General features: G+C 47.4%; 1 protein-coding gene across 1 annotated transcript in view; it reads left to right on the top strand.

The window, feature by feature from the left end:
• The window catches only part of map3k22 (mitogen-activated protein kinase kinase kinase 22), a 54,622-nt gene that overhangs the window by 19,717 nt on the left and 14,905 nt on the right, over positions 1-20,000 (top strand). The window contains exons 4-10 of the mRNA XM_048266129.1: positions 2,763-2,881; positions 4,816-4,853; positions 12,449-12,548; positions 12,675-12,779; positions 13,156-13,270; positions 18,790-18,923; positions 19,293-19,354. Coding sequence (XP_048122086.1) covers positions 2,763-2,881; positions 4,816-4,853; positions 12,449-12,548; positions 12,675-12,779; positions 13,156-13,270; positions 18,790-18,923; positions 19,293-19,354 — 673 coding nt within the window. The remainder of the gene's footprint in view (positions 1-2,762; positions 2,882-4,815; positions 4,854-12,448; positions 12,549-12,674; positions 12,780-13,155; positions 13,271-18,789; positions 18,924-19,292; positions 19,355-20,000) is intronic.

Genomic DNA, 20,000 nt, shown 5'->3' with positions numbered 1-20,000 from the left:
AAACTCCCTAGAATTGGAAATACATATAGGAAGAAACCTCGAGCAGATCCACGACTCAAGGGCCTGACCCATCTGCCTAGGGTCATATACAGGACAGTAAGGTCTGTATACATGACAAATGCATATGATAGGCAGGTGTAGAGAATAGGACATGGTGTTTAAAGCCACCTGAGGTGAAAGTTACAAGAGGTGGGATGATTACATATCCGGTATGATAATGCATTAATCCTAATTTAGTGTCAGAAAGTTCAAATAGTCCAGCGTTGGAATTGTCCGGGGGAAAAGGAGTTGTCAAAGGGCATGTGGTGGGTCGGCAGTACGGGCCAGGAATCCGGGCAGAGTTGTCATAGGCGGGTGATGGGTCGCTAGGCTGTACGGGCCAGGAATCCAGGTAGGGGGACAGTAATAGGTGATGATAGGGCAGGGTGGGACTTCAGGTGAGATGGGTGAGAGGAGGGCCAACACACGGATGGCTGATGACTGGTGATGATATACCTCACAAGTGAGGTACAGTAGGGGGAAGAGAGATGTAGAGTGGGTTAGTATTACTGAAAATCAAAATGGTTAATGTCAATAAGTAATCAGTGGTACTATATATTGTTACAGTATACCATAGTGAGAATAGGCAAGAGAAGGAGAGGGGTTGTACGAGTTTGAGATCTGCTATTTAACACATACCCACATGTGCATGCTCACTCTTGATATAGTGAATTTTTCCATCAGTGGTGTTAATGTGCAGCGTTGGCTCCAGGAACAGATGTATTACACTTTTCAATGACACAGAGAGAGAGAGAGAGAGAGAGAGAGAGAGAGAGAGAGAGAGAGATCCTTTAGCGGCCAGCATCAGTGCTAACATGGCTAACCTCCCCCAGCCATTGGAAGCCTCCTCTCCCCAGGCACGTGTTCCGCCCTCTGCTCACGCTCCGTGGCATGGACCAGAGGCCGGGTGACATCACCCCAGGCTCAAGGAAATAGGAGCCAGCCATTGATCTTATGGAAATATGGCAACGGTTCTGACTTAGCACACATTCTTTCTCTTTCTCTCTCTTTTGTTTCTTTTTTTTGGCGTGGTGGAAACTCTTTTGATAACATCTGGAGAGGAAGTGCCTGTACAGAATGCAGGTTGGAGTCCAGATAGCAGCATGCCATGGAGCAGATCTGCTCCTCTCCCCAGCTGGCAGGGCTGCAGCAAGAATACGTGGGCATTATTAATCCAAACTATACATACATGTATATAAAGTCTTTACGCCTATATGTCCAGCACCTAGCTTACATTGACCAGATCCCATGTGCAACCTCCCTTGCCCCATAGTCTTAATTTATATAAAAGGTACACGTACCACTTGGCATTGGAGTCCATGCCCAGTGCTGCTGAGCCTGTTGAATCTTTCAATCTTTGTAGTCTAACCCCCTGAAAAATCTCAGCCTTCACAGCTGAAATCTGAAAAGAATCTTCTGTTCTACCTGGCGTGTTCTAGAACCCATGTTGAGCGCCCGGCTCCTTAAATCCCTCATTCCCCCCCAAGTACTTCAACTCTCCACTGCCCCCCTGGGGTCTGGATCTATTCCAGAGCCCTTCTTCCAGTCCTTGGGAGGGGTCCACTGTGCTGCTGGAGGAGCTTGGCAGTAGGAGGCTTTCCCCAGCCAGCGCCCAGAGCAACCAGAATCACTCACACGTCTCTAATAAGATGATTAATCAGCTGCCTAATTAATTACAGATATGGCCAGGGCCCGGACCCCGGTGGAGGCTGGTGCGTTTCATTAAGCCCCAGCTGTATTAATAATTCTGCTCGCGAGAGGCCGCATCTGGCTTTGGTGTCGGCAACAGTCGGCCAACCACCACCTCTGCTATTGTCGTGTGTGTGTGTGTGCGTGTGTATGTGTGTGTGTGTGTGTGTGTGTGTGTGTGTGTGTGTGTGTGTGTGTGTGTGTGTGTACAGAGAGGCTTTCAGTCTGGGCTCTAATGCTCTCTTGCGGAGTCATTGATCTCGGGCTCCTGCTTCCTGGTGGAGGCGTCTCTGCCTTCTCTCTCTTTGTAATGAGGATCCCACGGGACGGCTCTCTCTCCCCACGGGCCTCTCCCCTCTCCTCTCCTCTGCCTCGGGCTAGCTCCTCTCCTGTCGGGACGTAACGGGCGTCATGGTTACGGCCCTGTAGTGGAATCACGTCAGCCACCCTGCAATCTGTTTGCTTATGCCATGTTGTGTGTGTGTGTGTATGCGTGTGTGTGTGTGTGTGTGTGTGTGTGTGTGTGTGTGTGTGTGTGTGTGTATGGGAGATTCTTGATGTAGATGTGGCAGCAAAGGCTAATGTTTTTAAGCTGGCGAGGGCAATGTTAGTGTTCAGTGTATACAGCAAGCTCTCCCTTCCTTTTCGTTGTCTCTGTGGAGCCGGATCCAATGACGCCAGGAAGCTCTTGATTGATTTGATCTCCCATCATCTCCCTGAGTCATCTTCTGTTGCCTCTCTAAACACGCACCAAACAAAGAGAGGCAGATGAACACAGTGCAGACAAATGCAAAGGTACCATCAGCCAGCTGTTACTGATATGGCAGCAACTAGCCACTAATACTAACACACCTGCAGGAGATGAATGTGCCTCTCACATGATCTCAAGAGAGATCTGCACAGTCGAGCGGCTCTCAGGCTGTGTATCGCCTACTGAGTTATGTGATGTGGCATGACATGGCGTGACGTGATGGAGCGTTTGTCCTACGTGGTGCTGACGTGGGTTCTGTGTGTTTGTGTCTTTCTTTGTGCAGAGGATGAGGAAGCGCTCCACTCCATCATGAAGGACCTGGCGGCGCTCAGCTCGCGCAGTTACCCTAACAGCAACGTGGGCCACAAGCCCAAGAGCCGCCCAAGCCCCAGCCACAGACAGGTGAGAGGATCCCATGATCTTATCTTATCTCGAGGCATGCATTGTGCACATGTGGGCACGCACGTATACACACACAACACAGACACACACACACACACACACAACCACATACACAACACACACACACACACACACACACACATGCACACATACATGCATACGGACATACTGACACACATGTGTGCATAGACACATACACATACACACACATACATACGCACAGAGACTTGCACACACACAACTTGATATTGGCTGTCTGTGTAGACATACACAGACCAAATAATCCACACATTCACACACCAGCATGCTCACTCACACACCATGTACACACACGTTGTCTTTGCTCCAGGTTATTTTTCATTTTGCAGTAACGAGGGAATTCCTCTGTCGTGCCAAACAACAAGTGATGATTAACGTGCACATTCCCTGAACTAATTTATCTGCATGCACTCTGGGATGTTCACCCTCAGTCAGTTCTCCTCTGTCTTATCCAATCAACCAATACATCATTATTATGTCACGCACATAACATAAATATATCATTTCATATCATATGATACAGGCAAACCTCACAGAGTGATAGATTTTACGGCTTAGACTGAGGGCCTTTGTCTGTGGCCAACCTGTGAGAATCCGGTGAGCCGGGCTCTGAGCTGGACTGTTGTAAGATGCTGTCAGGAACAGGAAACAGCTGAGAGAGGCCACACCGCACTGAGCCCAAATCCGTCCTGAGTGACCAGCTAAAGTGTGTGTGTGTGTGTGTGTTCATGGTCCTTTTCATCACCTCTGTTCACATCGCATTACTGTCACTCTGCACTAGACAGAAGTCAGAGTACAAGTACAAATGACTGCACACACACACACACACACACACACACACACACACACACACACACACACACACACACACACACACACATACACACACTCACTGTTACTTACAGAGTCAATACACAATACCGTAAGCGTCGTCACATCCTCTGCACAAACTAGTCCCTGTGAGAGACATACTGTATTACTCCACCGACGGCATTCCACCATTGTACATTTCAAAATGAGGTACATCTTCACATCGTTTTGACGAGTCTTAAAAATGATTTACATCGACTCACCGCTGCGTCGACTTCTTTCTCTCTGGAGCCCAAACACTGCCTTTATCTTGGCAGAGGCCCGATTGGGCAACTCTCGCCTCGGGGTACATTTTAGTTACATAAACACGCCTAGGGAGAGCGTTTCCGTCCTGCGCTCTGGCAGGCCACTGCTTGAGTAGGGGATAAATGTACCAAATCGCTTCTAATGACGCACCGCCTGAATCAGTGTCATGTTTCTCCTGTTACTTGAGTTCTCTTGTCGTGACACATTCTGATAGTATAGTATAGTATAGTATAGTATAGTTTTGTGTAGTACAGTGTAGTGTAATGGAGCAAAGTGTAGCATAGCAGAGTGTATTATGGTATGAAGTAGAGCAGAGTAGAGTGCCTTTTAGCATTTTAGTATCTACCCTTGAATCTCCTTGGATTCTTAAAGGTACGTAGTTAGTTTCAGTTCAGCTAAAATCCCTGCCTGCATTTCCTGGCAGTATGGACCCTTTCAAGAGAGTTCCATTATCAGCATCACAGTTGGCCTCACAAGACTTCCTTTTTAACATTCCATATGTTATCTTAATGCAGAGGAAGTAGATTGGGGCCCAAATAGAACGTTCAAGCATTGTTTTTGTTTTTGTTTACCTTGTTGAAAGGGTCCATAACTGATCACAGCCAGTAATAGCACTATCTCCAGTCTCAACAGCATTGTCTTCCAACCAAAGATTAATGAACACACATCAGCCAAACCATAAAGTTCTTCTTTCCATTTGTCATTACTTTCTTCTTTAGAGAGTTTAAAAAACACAATGCTTTTCATTTATTATTGTTTTTCTTTCAATCTTTTGACAGGATCTCCGGGTGAAGTTGGAGCATGAGAGAGAGAAACGGTAAGATGGGAAATGGTCCTCTTCTGTCTTCCTGCGGGCACTGAAATGCCCCGTGTGTTGCTGCGTGAGGAGCGGAGGTTGTGTTTGGCTATGTGGGAGGATTTCACCAGGCGGAAAACAAGGGATGGGGGGAACCCGAGTCGAGCCGCCCCGAATGTATCGGAAAATTCCTGCTCTGGCATTTAAGATGTGCCACGATTCTGTGGCACACAAAGACTGAGAAAGGAAGAGAGAAAGAGAGAGAAAAAAGAGAGGGAGAGAGAGAATGTCAAGTCCTTGAGCTCATTGACACGCCCTGTATTGACACACAGTGCCTCACATTTCTTCCATGTTTCTGGGGCTAGATCCAGCTGAAGGCAGTGGCTAGGAGGCAGCAGCTGTGATGGTAGCACCGAGTATGTGCGTATGCGTGTGTCTGTCTGTGTGTGTGTGTGTGTGTGTGTGTGTGTGTGTGTGTGTGTGTGTGTGTGTGTGAGAGAGAGAGAGAGAGAGAGAAAAAAAGAGAGAGAGAGAAAGAAAGAGAGAGAGCGAGATTGAGCAAGCTTTTGAAAGCATTCTGTTGTCATCTCTCCAGAGACTGGGGCTTCCACAACTTCTTCAGACAGTCCCTCAGAGAGCAACTAATTGAGTATGTAGTAGATGTGCTTCTTTAGCCTGACCAAATTAGTTGGAGAGGTTATTTTTACCTTGAATTTTTTTGTATAAACAGCTGCAGGGAGAATTCAATGTCATAGTATCCCAAGAGAACAGGCATAGCTAGCAAGTGCTAGGTTGTGTGTGTGTGTGTGTGTGTGTGTGTGTGTGTCTCTGTGTCTGTGTAGTGACAATTCAGAAGCCTTCCACTTGAGGTGTTCTACACCACAAAGAGGGACATGCTGATAAGTCACACTTTGGTCTGAGGGCCCTGGAGGAATCACGAGAGCGAGTGAGAGAAAGTGAGAGAGGGGTGGAGAGAAAGGGGGAAGAAGAGAGATAGCGGAAGGAGGAGAGAGACACGGCATGAGAGTGGAAGGCAAGATGAGATGGGATGAGAGAGGGAGGTGAGAGAGGGAGAAGGAGAAGGTGTGACTAATCAATGAAAGAAAAGAAAGAGAACAGACAGGGAAAAGATGAACAGAGAGAGAGAGAGAGAAAAAAGAGAGAGAGAAAGAAAGAAAGAGAGATTGAGCAAGCTTTTGAAAGCATTCTGTTGTCATCTCTCCAGAGACTGGGGCTTCCACAACTTTCAGACAGTCCTCAGAGCACCACTGGAGTATGTAGTAGATGTGCTTCTTTAGCCTGACCAATTAGTTGGAGAGGTTATTTTTACCTTGAATTTTTTTGTATAAACAGCTGCAGGGAGAATTCAATGTCATAGTATCCCCATAAAGAGGCAGGCATAGCTAAGCAAGTGCCAGGGTTGTGTGTGTGTGTGTGTGTGTGTGTGTGTCTGTGTCTGTGTAGTGACAATTCAGAAGCCTTCCACTTGGAGTGTGTTCACACCACAAAGAGGACATGCTGGGATAAGTCACACTTTGGTCTGAGTGGCCCTGGAGGAATCACGAGAGCGAGTGAGAGAAAGTGAGAGAGGGGTGGAGAGAAAGGGGGAAGAAGAGAGATAGCGGAAGGAGGAGAGAGACACGGCATGAGAGTGGAAGGCAAGATGAGATGGGATGAGAGAGGGAGGGAGAGAGGGAGAAGGAGAAGGTGTGAGCGAGACTAATGAAAGAAAAGAAAGAGAACAGACAGGGAAAGATGAACAGAGAGAGAGAGAGAGAGAAAGAGAGAGAGATGGAGTAAGAAAAGCCCCAGGCCTGTAAGGGGGAAAGGGAAGCCTCATCATCAGCAGTAGCTGTCTGCCCACTTTATATCAGCACTGACAGACAGTACAGCCCCCCACACACACACACACCCCTGTTCAAATGCACTCTCTCTTTCTGTCTTTCTCTTTCACACTCTCCACACACATCCATACTCATACAGAACCCACACCCCACACACACACACACTTACACATGCTCTCTCTCTCACACACACTTTCTCTTTCATACACACACACACACACACACACACTTATACATGCTCACACTCACACACACCTTCAACCCTCCATTCCTCTCCATTCAGCTTCTAGAGATGCACCAATTGATCGTCTGGTGACCAGAATTGGCCGATTTTCACGTGATCGGCCATAACCGGTGACCGGCCGGTCAGTCTGAGACATGCCGATTTTATGCCGGTCAAATGCACTCGCGCGTAGCAAATGTAACAACACACAGCTGAGTTTGCAAAGTTTGAAGAAGCTAGCCACCCGGCCAACACTCAGGGCTGGATGTAGCCCTACAAAGAAAGCGCTAATAGGCTACTGAGTTTTTCTATGCAGCAAACGCTGTGCTTTGCCATAGCCTATTGCGTGGAATTTACTAAGCTGTCACTTATTGCTCACGTAAACTTCGCTCATCACGCCGTCCGTGCCCACAGCTGAACCCAAGCGCGCTGAGATGAGATAACCGAGTTACATTAAAAAGAATCAAAGTTTAGCGATCATAGGCTACATGATAATAAGACGTCAATAAGCAGCGACATACAGTAGCCCTAGTAGTTTATTTACTGCACATAGACTAGGGCTATGACTTAATACCCTAGTCTAGCAGATTGAGAAGTGGATGTCATGAAAGTAAACAAACGATAGCCTATTAGAAAGGCAAACAAAAGTTAAAGTTGCTTTTGACATAGTAGCCTACAATGAAGAAAACTGATGCTCTGAATACTGAATCAGCTGTCTCTGAAAGTTTCTATAGCCTAATTGATGCATTTAACCAGAATATGGATTTAAGTTTTTCACCGCAAAACAGACGTGCGCTGTTTTCATGTGGAGCACCTAATCGCTATTAGCACTTCTCCTCACCTGTGTTTGCGTGATAGCCTACTTCCACTTTTCCCTCGTCCTCCCATAAATGCATCAATGCATATGAATATGTTCCATGGTAGCATGTTCAAATGTAAAATTGAAAATTGTTTTTGTATTTTTAGTTGGATATTGGATGTGAGAAGAAGAAAAATGGGTGTTCCATAACAGTGCATTTATATTAGTAGTGTGTGAAATGAAAGTCACACACTGGGAAGCATTGTAGTTTGAAACTGCAGCTGAAGTTAGACTTGAAGAAGAATCTGTCTGCTCACCGGTTCCATTTTTTTAACAGCCATTTCATTATTGATAAGTTGACTACATTTCTATATTAACATGTTCTATTAAAGAAAAGATAGAAATAACTATTTGTGTGTGCTGTAAAATGGTTAGAAGAAATGAAATCGGAATCGGCAGGTCAAACTCTATGAAAAATCGGCATAAAAAACTGCAATTGGTGCATCTCTACTTCATACCTTCAATTGGGCACTGAGGAAGAGGCAGGATGTTTTATTGTGTGTGTGTGTGTGTGTGTGTGTGTGTGTGTGTGTGTGTGTGTGTGTGTGTGTGTGTGTGTGTGTGTGTGTGTGTGTGTGTGTGTGTGGGAGGGGGGGCTGTCTGTTCTACCTTGTCGTATCTTGCCGCTGTTCTAAATCTCCTGTGAAGTCTTCTCTTGCGCCATGGCTGCTGTGACAGATAGTGAGTGGACTGGATGATGGGGAAGATGATGATTTGCATATTGATAATGGGTTGGTCAGTGGGTTCAAAGCCACCACATAGTTTTCTTTTTTCACCGGTCTGACTCCTACACACACACACACACACACACACACACACACACACACACACACACACACACACACACACACACCACACACACACATGCTCACATACACTTTGATCGTTCCCTGTCCCAGCTTCCCTGTCATAGCCAGATGGTAAGGCATAAACAATACTTGTCCAAGCACAAGCATTAATATGCATGAAGGGAGTCCGTACATAAATACACAGCTCCCAAGGGTAAAACCAGAAAACTTAAATCACCTTTTTATGCATCTAGATGATATGGCTACATGCATTCAATACCATTAAGTCACTGATAGATGAGTCTGAAAGATATTTATAGTACATTAATTGGAGATGGGAGAGTAAAATTGATGATGCCTTGCCTTTAATAATGTTAAAGTGCCCCCATCATGGTAATCAGAAGAGGCCTGCAAAAGAGGGCGCATAAAGAATGAGTGGAAGTGTAGATTTAATTGCTGTGTGATGGAATATGATGGCTGTGAGGATGAGTGTGATCAGTGTGTGTGTGTGTGTGTCTGTGGAGTCTATGAAGTATTAAAGAGTGTGTGTGTGTGTGTGTTTCATATGGTCAGTCCACTCTGAGAGTAGTGTGGAGGCACATGCGGTGAGGAAGAGTTGGAGGAAGAGGCAGGATGTTTTATTGTGTGTGTGTGTGTGAGAGTGTGTGTGTGTGTGTTTCATATGGTCAGTCCACTCTGAGAGTAGTGTGGAGGCACATGCGGTGAGGAAGAGTTGGAGGAAGAGGCAGGATGTTTTATTGTGTGTGTGTGTGTGAGAGTGTGTGTGTGTGTGTTTCATATGGTCAGTCCACTCTGAGAGTAGTGTGGAGGCACATGCGGTGAGGAAGAGTTGGAGGAAGAGGCAGGATGTTTTATTGTGTGTGTGTGTGTTTCATATGGTCAGTCCACTCTGAGAGTAGTGTGGAGGCACATGCGGTGAGGAAGAGTTGGAGGAAGAGGCAGGATGTTTTATTGTGTGTGTGTGTGTGGAGTGTGTGTGTGTGTGAGTGTGAGTGTGTGTGTGTGTGTGTGTGTGTGTCTGTGAGTGTGTGTGTGTGAGTGTGTGTGTGTGTGTGTGTGTGTGTGTGTGTGTGTGTGTGTGTGTGTGTGTGTGTGTGTGTGTGTGTGTGTGTGTGTGTGTGAGAGTGTGTGTGTGTGTGTGTGTGTGTGTGTGTGTGTGTGTGTGTGTGTTTCATATGGTCAGTCCACTCTGAGAGTAGTGTGGAGGCACATGCGGTGAGGAAGAGTTGGAGGAAGGGGCAGCGAGGGGCAGTAAGTGCCCTAATTGGACACTCTCTAAACCACTCACTGTTGGCAGGACTTGAGTTCTTGGAACAGGAGAAGGGATGTGTGTGTGTGTGGGTGGGTGTGTGTGGGACGGGGTAGAATTTGTGTTCTCTGCCAAGCACTAAAAGGCAGTGTGCACACTGTGTGTTTGTTTGTCATCTACAAAAAATCAATGTGGGATTTTTGGAAGATAGCAAGATGATGAGTGCGTGTGTGTGTGTGTGTGTGTTCGCACTCGCCTTGTGTTTTTGCATCCTCAGACAGCGAGGGAGAGACAGAGAGGGTCAAAATGAGCCTGTTATCTGTGCGCATCACGGAAGGACCGTCGCGTCACATCACTCCACGTCCCCGTCCGCCTCCTCGTCCAGCATCCACCATTCCCCTTCACTATGGCGACAGGCATTTCCGTGGCGATCTGCCCCATCACCTGTCATAAACAGAAATGTGTGTATGTGGGGGGGGGGGGGTTCTAAGAACCCAGGTCCCCAGACAGGAGCCAGACAGGAGCCAATGACAAGCAATTAATGCAATGACCGTAATCGTTAGTAAACAAGCTGTGGTTGTCACCAGTGGTGCTTTTGGGAGAAAATTGCAGGAATGTGTGCCTAAAAAGCCAGGGAGAGAGAGGGAAAGAGTGGGAGAGAGAAAGAGAGAGGGGAAAAGGGGGGGGGGTAGGGGAAGGACAGGATACAAGAAGAGGGAAAGAAAAATAAATGGGCAGAAGCAGAGAGAAAGTGAAGGAGAGGAGAGATGGAGATTAATTGGAAAGGAGGATAGAGAGTAGGAGAGGAGAAGAAGAAAAAAAAAGGGAAGCGAGAGAGGGAGACAAGAGGGAAAGAGACAGAAAGACAAGACAGGGTGAGTGGAGAGGGGTGTCACGTTGGGACGGGGAAGGAGTAGGAAACGGAAAGCGAACTTCCTGCTGCCGCTGCTGCTGTTGCCAGATGAGCCTTCCACATTTTCTTTTTTCTAAAACTCTCTCGTTTTTGGCTTTCTCAGGAAGCTGCCTCTCTCTCAATTGTGCACACTCAGATGTGGGGCCAAAACTGGTGCTGGAACAGCAGGGAACTCTCAAACACACACACACACACACACACACACAAACACACACACACATGCACATACACACATACACACACGCAAGATACACACCGACATTCTCTCTATCTCTCAAAACGCACACACACACACACACACACACACACACACACACACACACACACACACACATACACATGCACACACTCTCACACACAGAGACACAAAATACACACAAACATTCTCTGTGTCTCAAGCACCCACTCACTTACACACAAAAACACTTACACACTGACATTCTCTATCTCTCCAGCACCCACTCCCACATGCACACACTCACACACACACTCCCACATACATGCACACACTCACACTCACACACACACTCTCCCACATACATGCACACACTCACACACACACTCCCACATACATGCACACACTCACACACACACTCCCACATACATGCACACACTCACACACACACACACTCCCACATACATGCACACACTCACAGCTGCATTCTTCTACATGCACACTCTGACATTTCCTCTTCACATATGCACATGCATAAACACACATGCATACACTGTATATTCTCACACATTGACATGCACACAGACACGCATTCATATATGTACACACACACACACACACACAAGCATGCTAGTACAAACACATAGACGCACAAACATAAACACACACACACATACACACATACCCAAGCACGCAAGTACAAACACATAGATACAGAAACATAAACACACACACACACCCACACACACACACACACATCCTTGCTGATAAAGAAGCTGATAGTGATGTTATTTAATACGTGCTTATGCTTTAATCAAACACATAGAGAAACTACACACTTTCATCTCGCAAGCCCTTTAATCATGGACAGTTCTTACACACACATCAGAGGCATAGGCATAAACTGGCTTCCGGCTGATTAATCACGCTTTCGGCATGTCTGTCACCTGCTGCCCACCTACCGCTCCCATGTTAGTCCCATGTCTTGGGCCGCTCAGATCCACCCACCACGCCAGGGGCACAGGTTATGACACACACACAGGGAGAGAGAGAGAGAGATGTTGACCGCTGGTGTGCTTTGGGCGCCTGCCATTGGGCATGTCCTCGCCGGGGCATGGCCACAACAGAGGCCAGGGGTGTTCCCTTGCTGAACTGGACTTAAGTTTTCACCATGTTGCCACAACATGTTGCCACTTGGCCTTTTGGAGCATCTGTAAGACATATAATTCTGATGACCCATAAGGCAAATATCTGTTTCTTGCGGGCATGTGTGCTGGTTGTGTCTGGAGCGTTGTGTACTTTGACCATGGTTTGGCCCTTGTCTTTATTCTGTTTGTGTAGAGTTTATATTGCCATGGTAAGGTTCAGCCCAGAATCATTGCCTTGTGAAATGTAATGACATTAACCTGGGCATGTGAAATTATTTGACAAGTTGTTTCGTGATGAGAATGTGGTATGTATGTAAGTCACTGGAAGTACTGCAAAGTTTTTTCATTCTTAATTTTGACCTTGACCCACTATCTGTGTATGCCATTGTCTTTCAGGATCATCATGTTCCAACAGCCCCTCAAGTTTAAGGAGCTGCTCCAGAAAGTAACCGAAGCTTTTGGCCAACAGATGGACATGTATTACACTGACAAAGAGGTAATGATTATTATTGATTATATACAATGTATGATATTACAGTAAGATCAAACCTTTTTTAGAACTGGCTCTTTTATATCATCTGTCTTCTGTGTCTTTGTGTGTGTGTGTTTTCATTTCCCTCAGGTTATGTTACCGCTGAAGAACCAGGAGGACCTGGAGAAAGTGCCAGTGTGTGCCGGCATGAACGGCCCCCTTAGGATATCTTTGAAAACCCCCAAGAATAACCATGTAGGTCCCCCCCTCTATCCTACTCCCCCCCCCCTCCCCATTTCACACGCACCACTGAGGATAACAGTAACACTCAACAGCCCACCCCCTACCCCACCCCCCAGCCCCTGAGCTCCTTCATAATTCAGTGATATGATAACCAGAGCAAAGGCAACCACAGGACACCAGCGGTTTTGAATTTCAGTCAGGGAGAGTCATGCAGGGATATCTTTGTGGTGCTTCTTCAAGCTGTGATTGTTTTCACAGCAGTTGTTTCTTGTCAGTTTGGTGTGAAATACTTTTTTTCACTGTGGTATTTTTCTATCATCTGTACAGTACTCCTGGAAGTTTTATGATCTGTTACAATGAAAGCAATGTCCCCCTTCTATATCTACAGTTTCTACAGGTGAACAGCAGGGACAAACAGAGCGAGATGAGATCATCCAGGTCACTTGGGGATATCAAGGGCTCTCTCCTCAAAGGCTCGGAGCGAGTGCGCAAACATTCCACAGGTGTGTCTCGCTCTCTTTCTCGCACACACACACACACACACACACACACACACACACACACACACACACACACACACACACACACACACACACACCTACAAACTTAACAAAAACATATCAAATAGTCATTAGCCAACTTATCACTTCCTCCATTCACTCTGTCTATCAAGTGACATCAGCGTCATCAAGTGACATCAGTGTCAGCGACATTGACGTCAGGATTGTTGCCTGGTTTACGTGTTTGGTGTGTGTGTGTGTGTGTGTGTGTTTGTGTGTGCGTGCATGGCAGTGGAAGGGGGATAGGTTGCAAGCGGTGTTTTACAAGGGCAGGCTCTTTGATGATGCAACTCTAGCTGATGGCGTTGGGATAGGAGGTGCTGAAGAAGATCTATTTCATCTCACTACATGCAAATGAATGCAAATACTCAGTGATGGCGATGCCATTGTCACAACTGACAGATATGTCTGCCACGGGACACACTAAGGACAAGTGATGCCGCCAATGCTTAATGAATCTTTACACAGAGAATTGCCCTTCCTCCAGTCCCATAAACTTGACGAATTCGAGACTCCACGACCTCCCCACAACACACACACACACACACACACACACACACACACACACACACACACACACACACACACACTAGACTGCACTACTACCCCAAACCACCTGTCATCCATGCACTGCCTCCATCAGCACTTTTTGGAGATGAAACGGCACAAAAGATGTGCCACTTCTCCTTGAGGGTGCCTCAGAGATGAGAGGAGCTGTCACAAGATTCTGCGTTGTTCCTGGCGATCCGCTCTGTGTGGGAGTCTGAAGCCCTCGCGCCTTTTGAAGGATGGCTTCTCAAGAGCAGCGCTTTTTTTTGTTCAGTTTCAGTATGAGTTTCTGAGGCACAGGGGCACACACGCCACACACACACACACACACACACACACACAATACAACACACACATACTTCAGGCATGCACTCACCCACACATACATACACACAAACTGCTGACACAGACAGAGACACACACACACACACACACACACACACACACACACACACACACACACACACACACACACACACACACACACACACACACACACACATATGCACACACCCTGAAATACAGAAATACTCACAAACATACAGTCATTCTTCCCCTCTCAATTCTTATCTCTCTCCTCTCTCTTTCACACACACACAGACAGACTCATACACACGCTTGCAGTGACAGCACCCCTTTGCTGTCGGTTTTGGTCAGTCTTTGAAAGGTCATTCTCCTGGTCTCCTGTGTCTGCTGTGTGGATTCGCCGCAAGCTTTTTTTGTACTGAGCATACACACACACACACACACACACACACACACACACACAGTGTCCGCAGGTGAACCCTGCATTAGCCCTTCTCCTCGAGGCTGCGTTCACTTACAGCTCTGCAGATTGCAGTGGTTCCTGCTAACTGCTAACCTTTAGTGTGCTACTCTGCCATTAGCTGCAGTGGAGGGAGCGTCGGTGTGTCCTGAGGCAGAGGCTAATTTATGGTAATTATGGGCCACTCAGATAAAGCCTCAGTGCTGCCCAGAGGGTTTTGTCAGGAAAAAGTGTGTGTGTGTGTGTGTGGGGGTTCTCTGGTGGGTTTCTCTCTTTCCCTCTGTCTCTGTTTTTCTCTCACATACACACACTTACTTTTCTTTCTGCTTTCTTTTTCTCAGCATTACTCTATCTCTTCACAGCTTTTCTCTTTATTTGTGGCCTTCAGCCAACCAGTGGTGTGTGTGTGTGTGTGTGTCTGGGTAGCCGGTGGGCTGGTGCAGTTGTGGAGTGTTGCAGCGCAGGCTTGGATAGAGATGCTGGGGTGCCGATGCAGACCTGATTGTATTATCCACACCGAGTGAGCAGAATCCACACACACACACCACACACACACACACACACACACACACACACAGAGCAAAAGAGGCAGACAGAGTGAAGGAGTGAAGAGAGGGATGGACAGAGAGTGGAAAGGAAAAGTGACAAGATGACGTGAGACAGAGGTAAAGAAAGGGGGGGAGTGTGACATGAAGAGAAGGAGAAATAAGAAATATTCAGATGGACAGAGTGCTGGGACTGTGGAATGCTTCAGTGGCTGGCTGGACTGTGTCCATGCATCTGACTGAACCCCCCCCAACCCCCCCCCCCCCATCTCTTCCTCTCTCTCTGTCATTGTTTTTCTTTCATTCTCTCACACACTCAGGGCCAGATGTACTAACGCTTTTCAGGCGTATTTGTTTTGCAACGCAGTGTAAAAATCATTGCAGGTATGTACAAACAGGCCGCAATGATAAAGCGAAACTGCCTGTCGCTGGAGCTGAAAGTGGCAGATTATGCTTTTGTCATGTCATGCATATGCATTCATGGGAGGATCAAGGGAAAGTGGGAGTTTAGCTTAAAAAGATGGGAGGGGAAGAGTAAAGAGTTTTATTATTTATTCCAGTGTATGTACAAAGACTGCTCCTGAAAGCACACGCCTATTCTGCTTCTAAATACCTCACTTGTAAAAGCAGGTGTTAATCCAAATTGCAGTTCAATGCATCAATAAGAGAACCTTTCAAAGACAACAGAATCGCTTATTTAGAGTACCAGTTTTTGTGGTGAAAGTATTTGTACTACCAAAAGCAACCTCAACTTTCGTTGGCCTTTCGAATGTCTTACTTTCACTTTCACGTCATTCACTTAAACTTTCCTACTTGCTAGATTTGACCAATCTTCCATAGCCTACGCACAAGTAGTTTGAGTAGAACTACTGATCTTCATTATTTCCCTGCTTGTTTACATCTTATCATGTATGGTATTATTTTATGATCGCTAAACGCTTTTTTTGATTTTTTTTTAATGTTGTCATTAGTTAACTTTATTCAACTGCACTTGTATGTAGGCACTGCCCTTCAGTTGTGACGCTCAGAATTGGCGCGCTATGGGCGGAGAAAGGCAGAGAAAGGCGCAGTTTACACTATGGATTGAAAGTTTGATAAATACGACGGAAACTTGGTCTGATAGCGCCGCAATCTGAAGTGTGTCCATGATTTGATAACGCTTACGCCTCTAGTCAAAGGGGTGACATCTGGCCCCAATCTCGTTACTTTCTAGGCTTACTCTCTCTCTCTCTCTCGCTCACACACACACTCTCCTTCCCCCTTAAACATCTCCCTCTCATCCACACTCTTTCTCCAATCTCTCTCTCTTTCTCTCACTGTCATCCTTCATCATCTCTCTCTTACCATCTTCTCTTTTCCTCTCTCTCTCTCTCTCTCCTCTTTTCACACCTGAGAGCAGAGAGAAATCTGTATCCACACCCCATGCATGCTTTGTAGTGTAGTGTTTACTGTGCTGTGTTGTGTTGCACTGTGCGGCACGATGGCATCAGTAGAGGCCAGTGGTTTATGATGGCGCGGACTGAAGGCCGTGATTTCTCAGTGCGGAGCGTGACCTAGGGCGGAAGGACACATCCGAGCCACCGAGGTGAAAGGCAGCCGTCCGAGCGATGGCTTTAAAATGGGATTTGCTCTTACGTCGCTGCCGCCAAATGACAAGCGTTTTTGTTCTTCCTCCCTTCACCAAAAAAGAGCGGAGATGATCTTCTGTTTCCTCTCATCTCTGATGACCCTCTCACTGCCCCCTCCCTATCACTGCCCCCTCCCTATCACTGCCCCTCCCTCTCACTGCCCCTCTCACTGCCTCTCCCTCTCACTGCCCCCTCTCACTGCCCCTCCCTCTCACTGCCTCTCCCTCTCACTGCCCCCTCCCTCTCACTGCCCTCTCCCTATCACTGCCCTCTCCCTATCACTGCCCCTCCCTCTCACTGCCCCTCCCTCTCACTGCCCTCTCCCTCTCACTGCCCTCTCCCTATCACTGCCCCCTCCCTATCACTGCCCTCTCCTCTCACTGCCCTCTCCTCTCACTGCCCTCTCCCTCTCACTGCCCTCTCCCTCTCACTGCCTCTCCCTCTCCTGCCCTCTCCTCTCACTGCCTCTCCCTCTCACTGCCCCCTCCCTCTCACTGCCCCCTCTCACTGCCCCCTCCCTCTCACTGCCCCCTCTCACTGCCCCTCTCCTGCCCCCTCCTCTCACTGCCCCTCCCTATCACTGCCCCTCTCACTGCCTCCTCTCACTGCCCCTCTCACTGCCTCTCCCTCTCACTGCCCCCTATCACTGCCCCTCCCTCTCCCCGTTACTCTTATCTCCCCTCATCAACTCCTCCCCTCGTTCACCCCGCCGTCTCTTCTCATCTCCACACACCACTGCTCTGTGCTCTGTCGTTCCCTCTCCCCATCCACCCCCCCATCCTCTCCTCCACCGCTTGGCCTCCTGCTTCTCTCTATGCTCTCTTCTGCTCTCTATCCTCCTGCTCTCTATCCTCCTGCTCTCTATCCTCCTGCTCTCTTCTGCTCTCTATCCTCCTGCTCTCTTCTGCTCTCTATCCTCCTGCTCTCTATCCTCCTCCTCTCTTCTGCTCTCTATCCTCCTGCTCTCTATCCTCCTGCTCTCTCCTGCTCTCTATCCTCCTGCTCTCTTCTGCTCTCTATCCTCCTGCTCTCTCCTGCTCTCTATCCTCCTGCTCTCTATCCTCCTGCTCTCTATCCTCCTGCTCTCTCCTGCTCTCTATCCTCCTGCTCTCTATACTCCTCCTCCTCTTCTGCTCTCTATCCTCCTGTTCTCTTCTGCTCTCCATCCTTCTGTGTCTACGGTGCTCTGCACATGTTGCTCAGATCCTCTTTTGTTTATACTCGCTTTGTTTTGTTTGATTCGTTTGTTTGGTCTCCTCAGTCCTCTGCAGGCCCTTACTGTCCTGTCTTCTAGCTCCTGCGTCTACACATCTCTCTCCCTCTCCTCCAGCCTTTCTTCTCTCTGTTCCTTTCTACTTCATTTCGTTGTTGTGCACACATCACTGCTATCCTCCCTCTCTCAGTCCTCTCTCTCTCTCCATCTCTCTTCCCCCCCCTCTCTCTCTCACTCTGCTCGTCTCTTACTTTGTCACTGTCCTCCCCACGCCTTTCATCCCTCTAACACAAACTCATTTGGACCGTTTGTCTTTCATCTTGCGTGCTGTTTTATCACCTCTCTTAGCCTCCCTGCTTTCCCAGGCTTTCACTCTCCTCCCTCTCTTTGCCTTCTCTTGATCAATCTTTCTCTCTCTTCACTACCTCTCCTCGCTCTCCTTTCTTTCTCTTGATCTGTTGTTCTATTGCTCTTTTTTCTGTAATTCCAGTGCTTCATTGCTGTGAGCCGGAGATAATATATGCACCCGCAACTGTATAGCACACTGGCTGGAAGATCAACAAATCATACACACACAACATAAATGCAACAACAATACAACACTACTCTATTAGAGATGCGAGTATTAAATGTATCAAGGAATATTAAGACACTAACTCACTGTCTCTCTGTCTATATCTCTTTCTCTCTCTGTGTCTCTCCATCTTTCTATTTCTCTCTGTCTGCCCCCCCCCCCTCTCTCTCTTTCTGTGCTCCACCAGGATCTCTGCACACGGGCCGCACCTCCCCCCCTCCCGGCAGCGTTCCTGAGGAGCAGCAGCAGATCGCCCGGCAGGGCTCCTACACCAGCATCCACAGCGAGGGCGAGTTCATCCCCGAGATCCACGAGCAGAGCGTGAGGATCACCCCCGCAGCGCTCACACACACACACACACACACACACAACACACACACACACACACACACACACACACACACACACACACACACACACACACACAACACACACACACACACACCACTAGGTAGCTAGTAACTGATAGCAACCTGTGGGAACCAAAAAAGTTTTAAGTTCCATGTTTTGTTGTCTAAGCTTATTCTAGTACCTCAATTACTCATATTTAAGGTGTTTTTTCGCGGTTATCATTTTAGTGTTGGTATCGAGTTACTCAGGCATGGTATCATCTCAAAGTCATGATTTTGGTATTGTGACAACATCAGACAGGATGGTGTTGACTTACTCCTGATCGCTTCTCGTTTTCAGCTCATCGAGCCATTTGATGACTCGCTGTCCAGCAACCAGTCACTAGATCAAGCCCTGGACAGGTAAGAAGAGGGTTAAGTCTGCATGATCAAATTCAAAACTGCTTATATTTGTGTCTGCGAATTGTGTATGCTTGTGTTTCTACTTGTTTGTGATGTGAGCATGTGTGTGTGTGTGTGTGTGTTTGTTTCAGTATGTTTATGTTCACATGAACAGTATGTGTGTTTTCATATCTGCATGTCTGCATACACACATGTCAGTATATCTGTGTCTGTTTGTGTTTTTTGCTACGTATGTAAGCGTCTGCTGGTTGCACTGTATGTCTTTCCAGTGTGTGTTTGTGCAAGTGGGGGTTATCAGCGTTCATTTTAGCCCCGGCTGGCGTTAGTAGTCAACACAACAGCCGTCCCCCACTGTTGGTGCCGGTCAGGAAATGGAAGCAGGTCGCTACAAAGGCAACCAGGAAGGCCCTGCGGTCGCTAGGCAGCAGCACTCTTATCTGGACGCTGGGATTCCAGTGCTATCGGTCACTGCCTGTGTTACTGTTGAGGGGGAGGAGGGGGGGGGTGGTTGAAAGAGGGAGGACGAGCTGGGAGAAAGAAAGAGAGAAGTGACAAGGATTACTAGGAATGAAAGAGAGAGAGAATGAAAGGGGAGAAAAGAATGAGAGTGCAACAAGAAATAAAGAGTGAGTGAGTAAGTGGGTGA

This window comes from Alosa alosa, chromosome 16 (assembly GCF_017589495.1).
Source record: "Alosa alosa isolate M-15738 ecotype Scorff River chromosome 16, AALO_Geno_1.1, whole genome shotgun sequence".
NCBI classification, from domain to species: domain Eukaryota; kingdom Metazoa; phylum Chordata; class Actinopteri; order Clupeiformes; family Clupeidae; genus Alosa; species Alosa alosa.
This window is presented reverse-complemented; position numbering and strand designations above follow the sequence as displayed.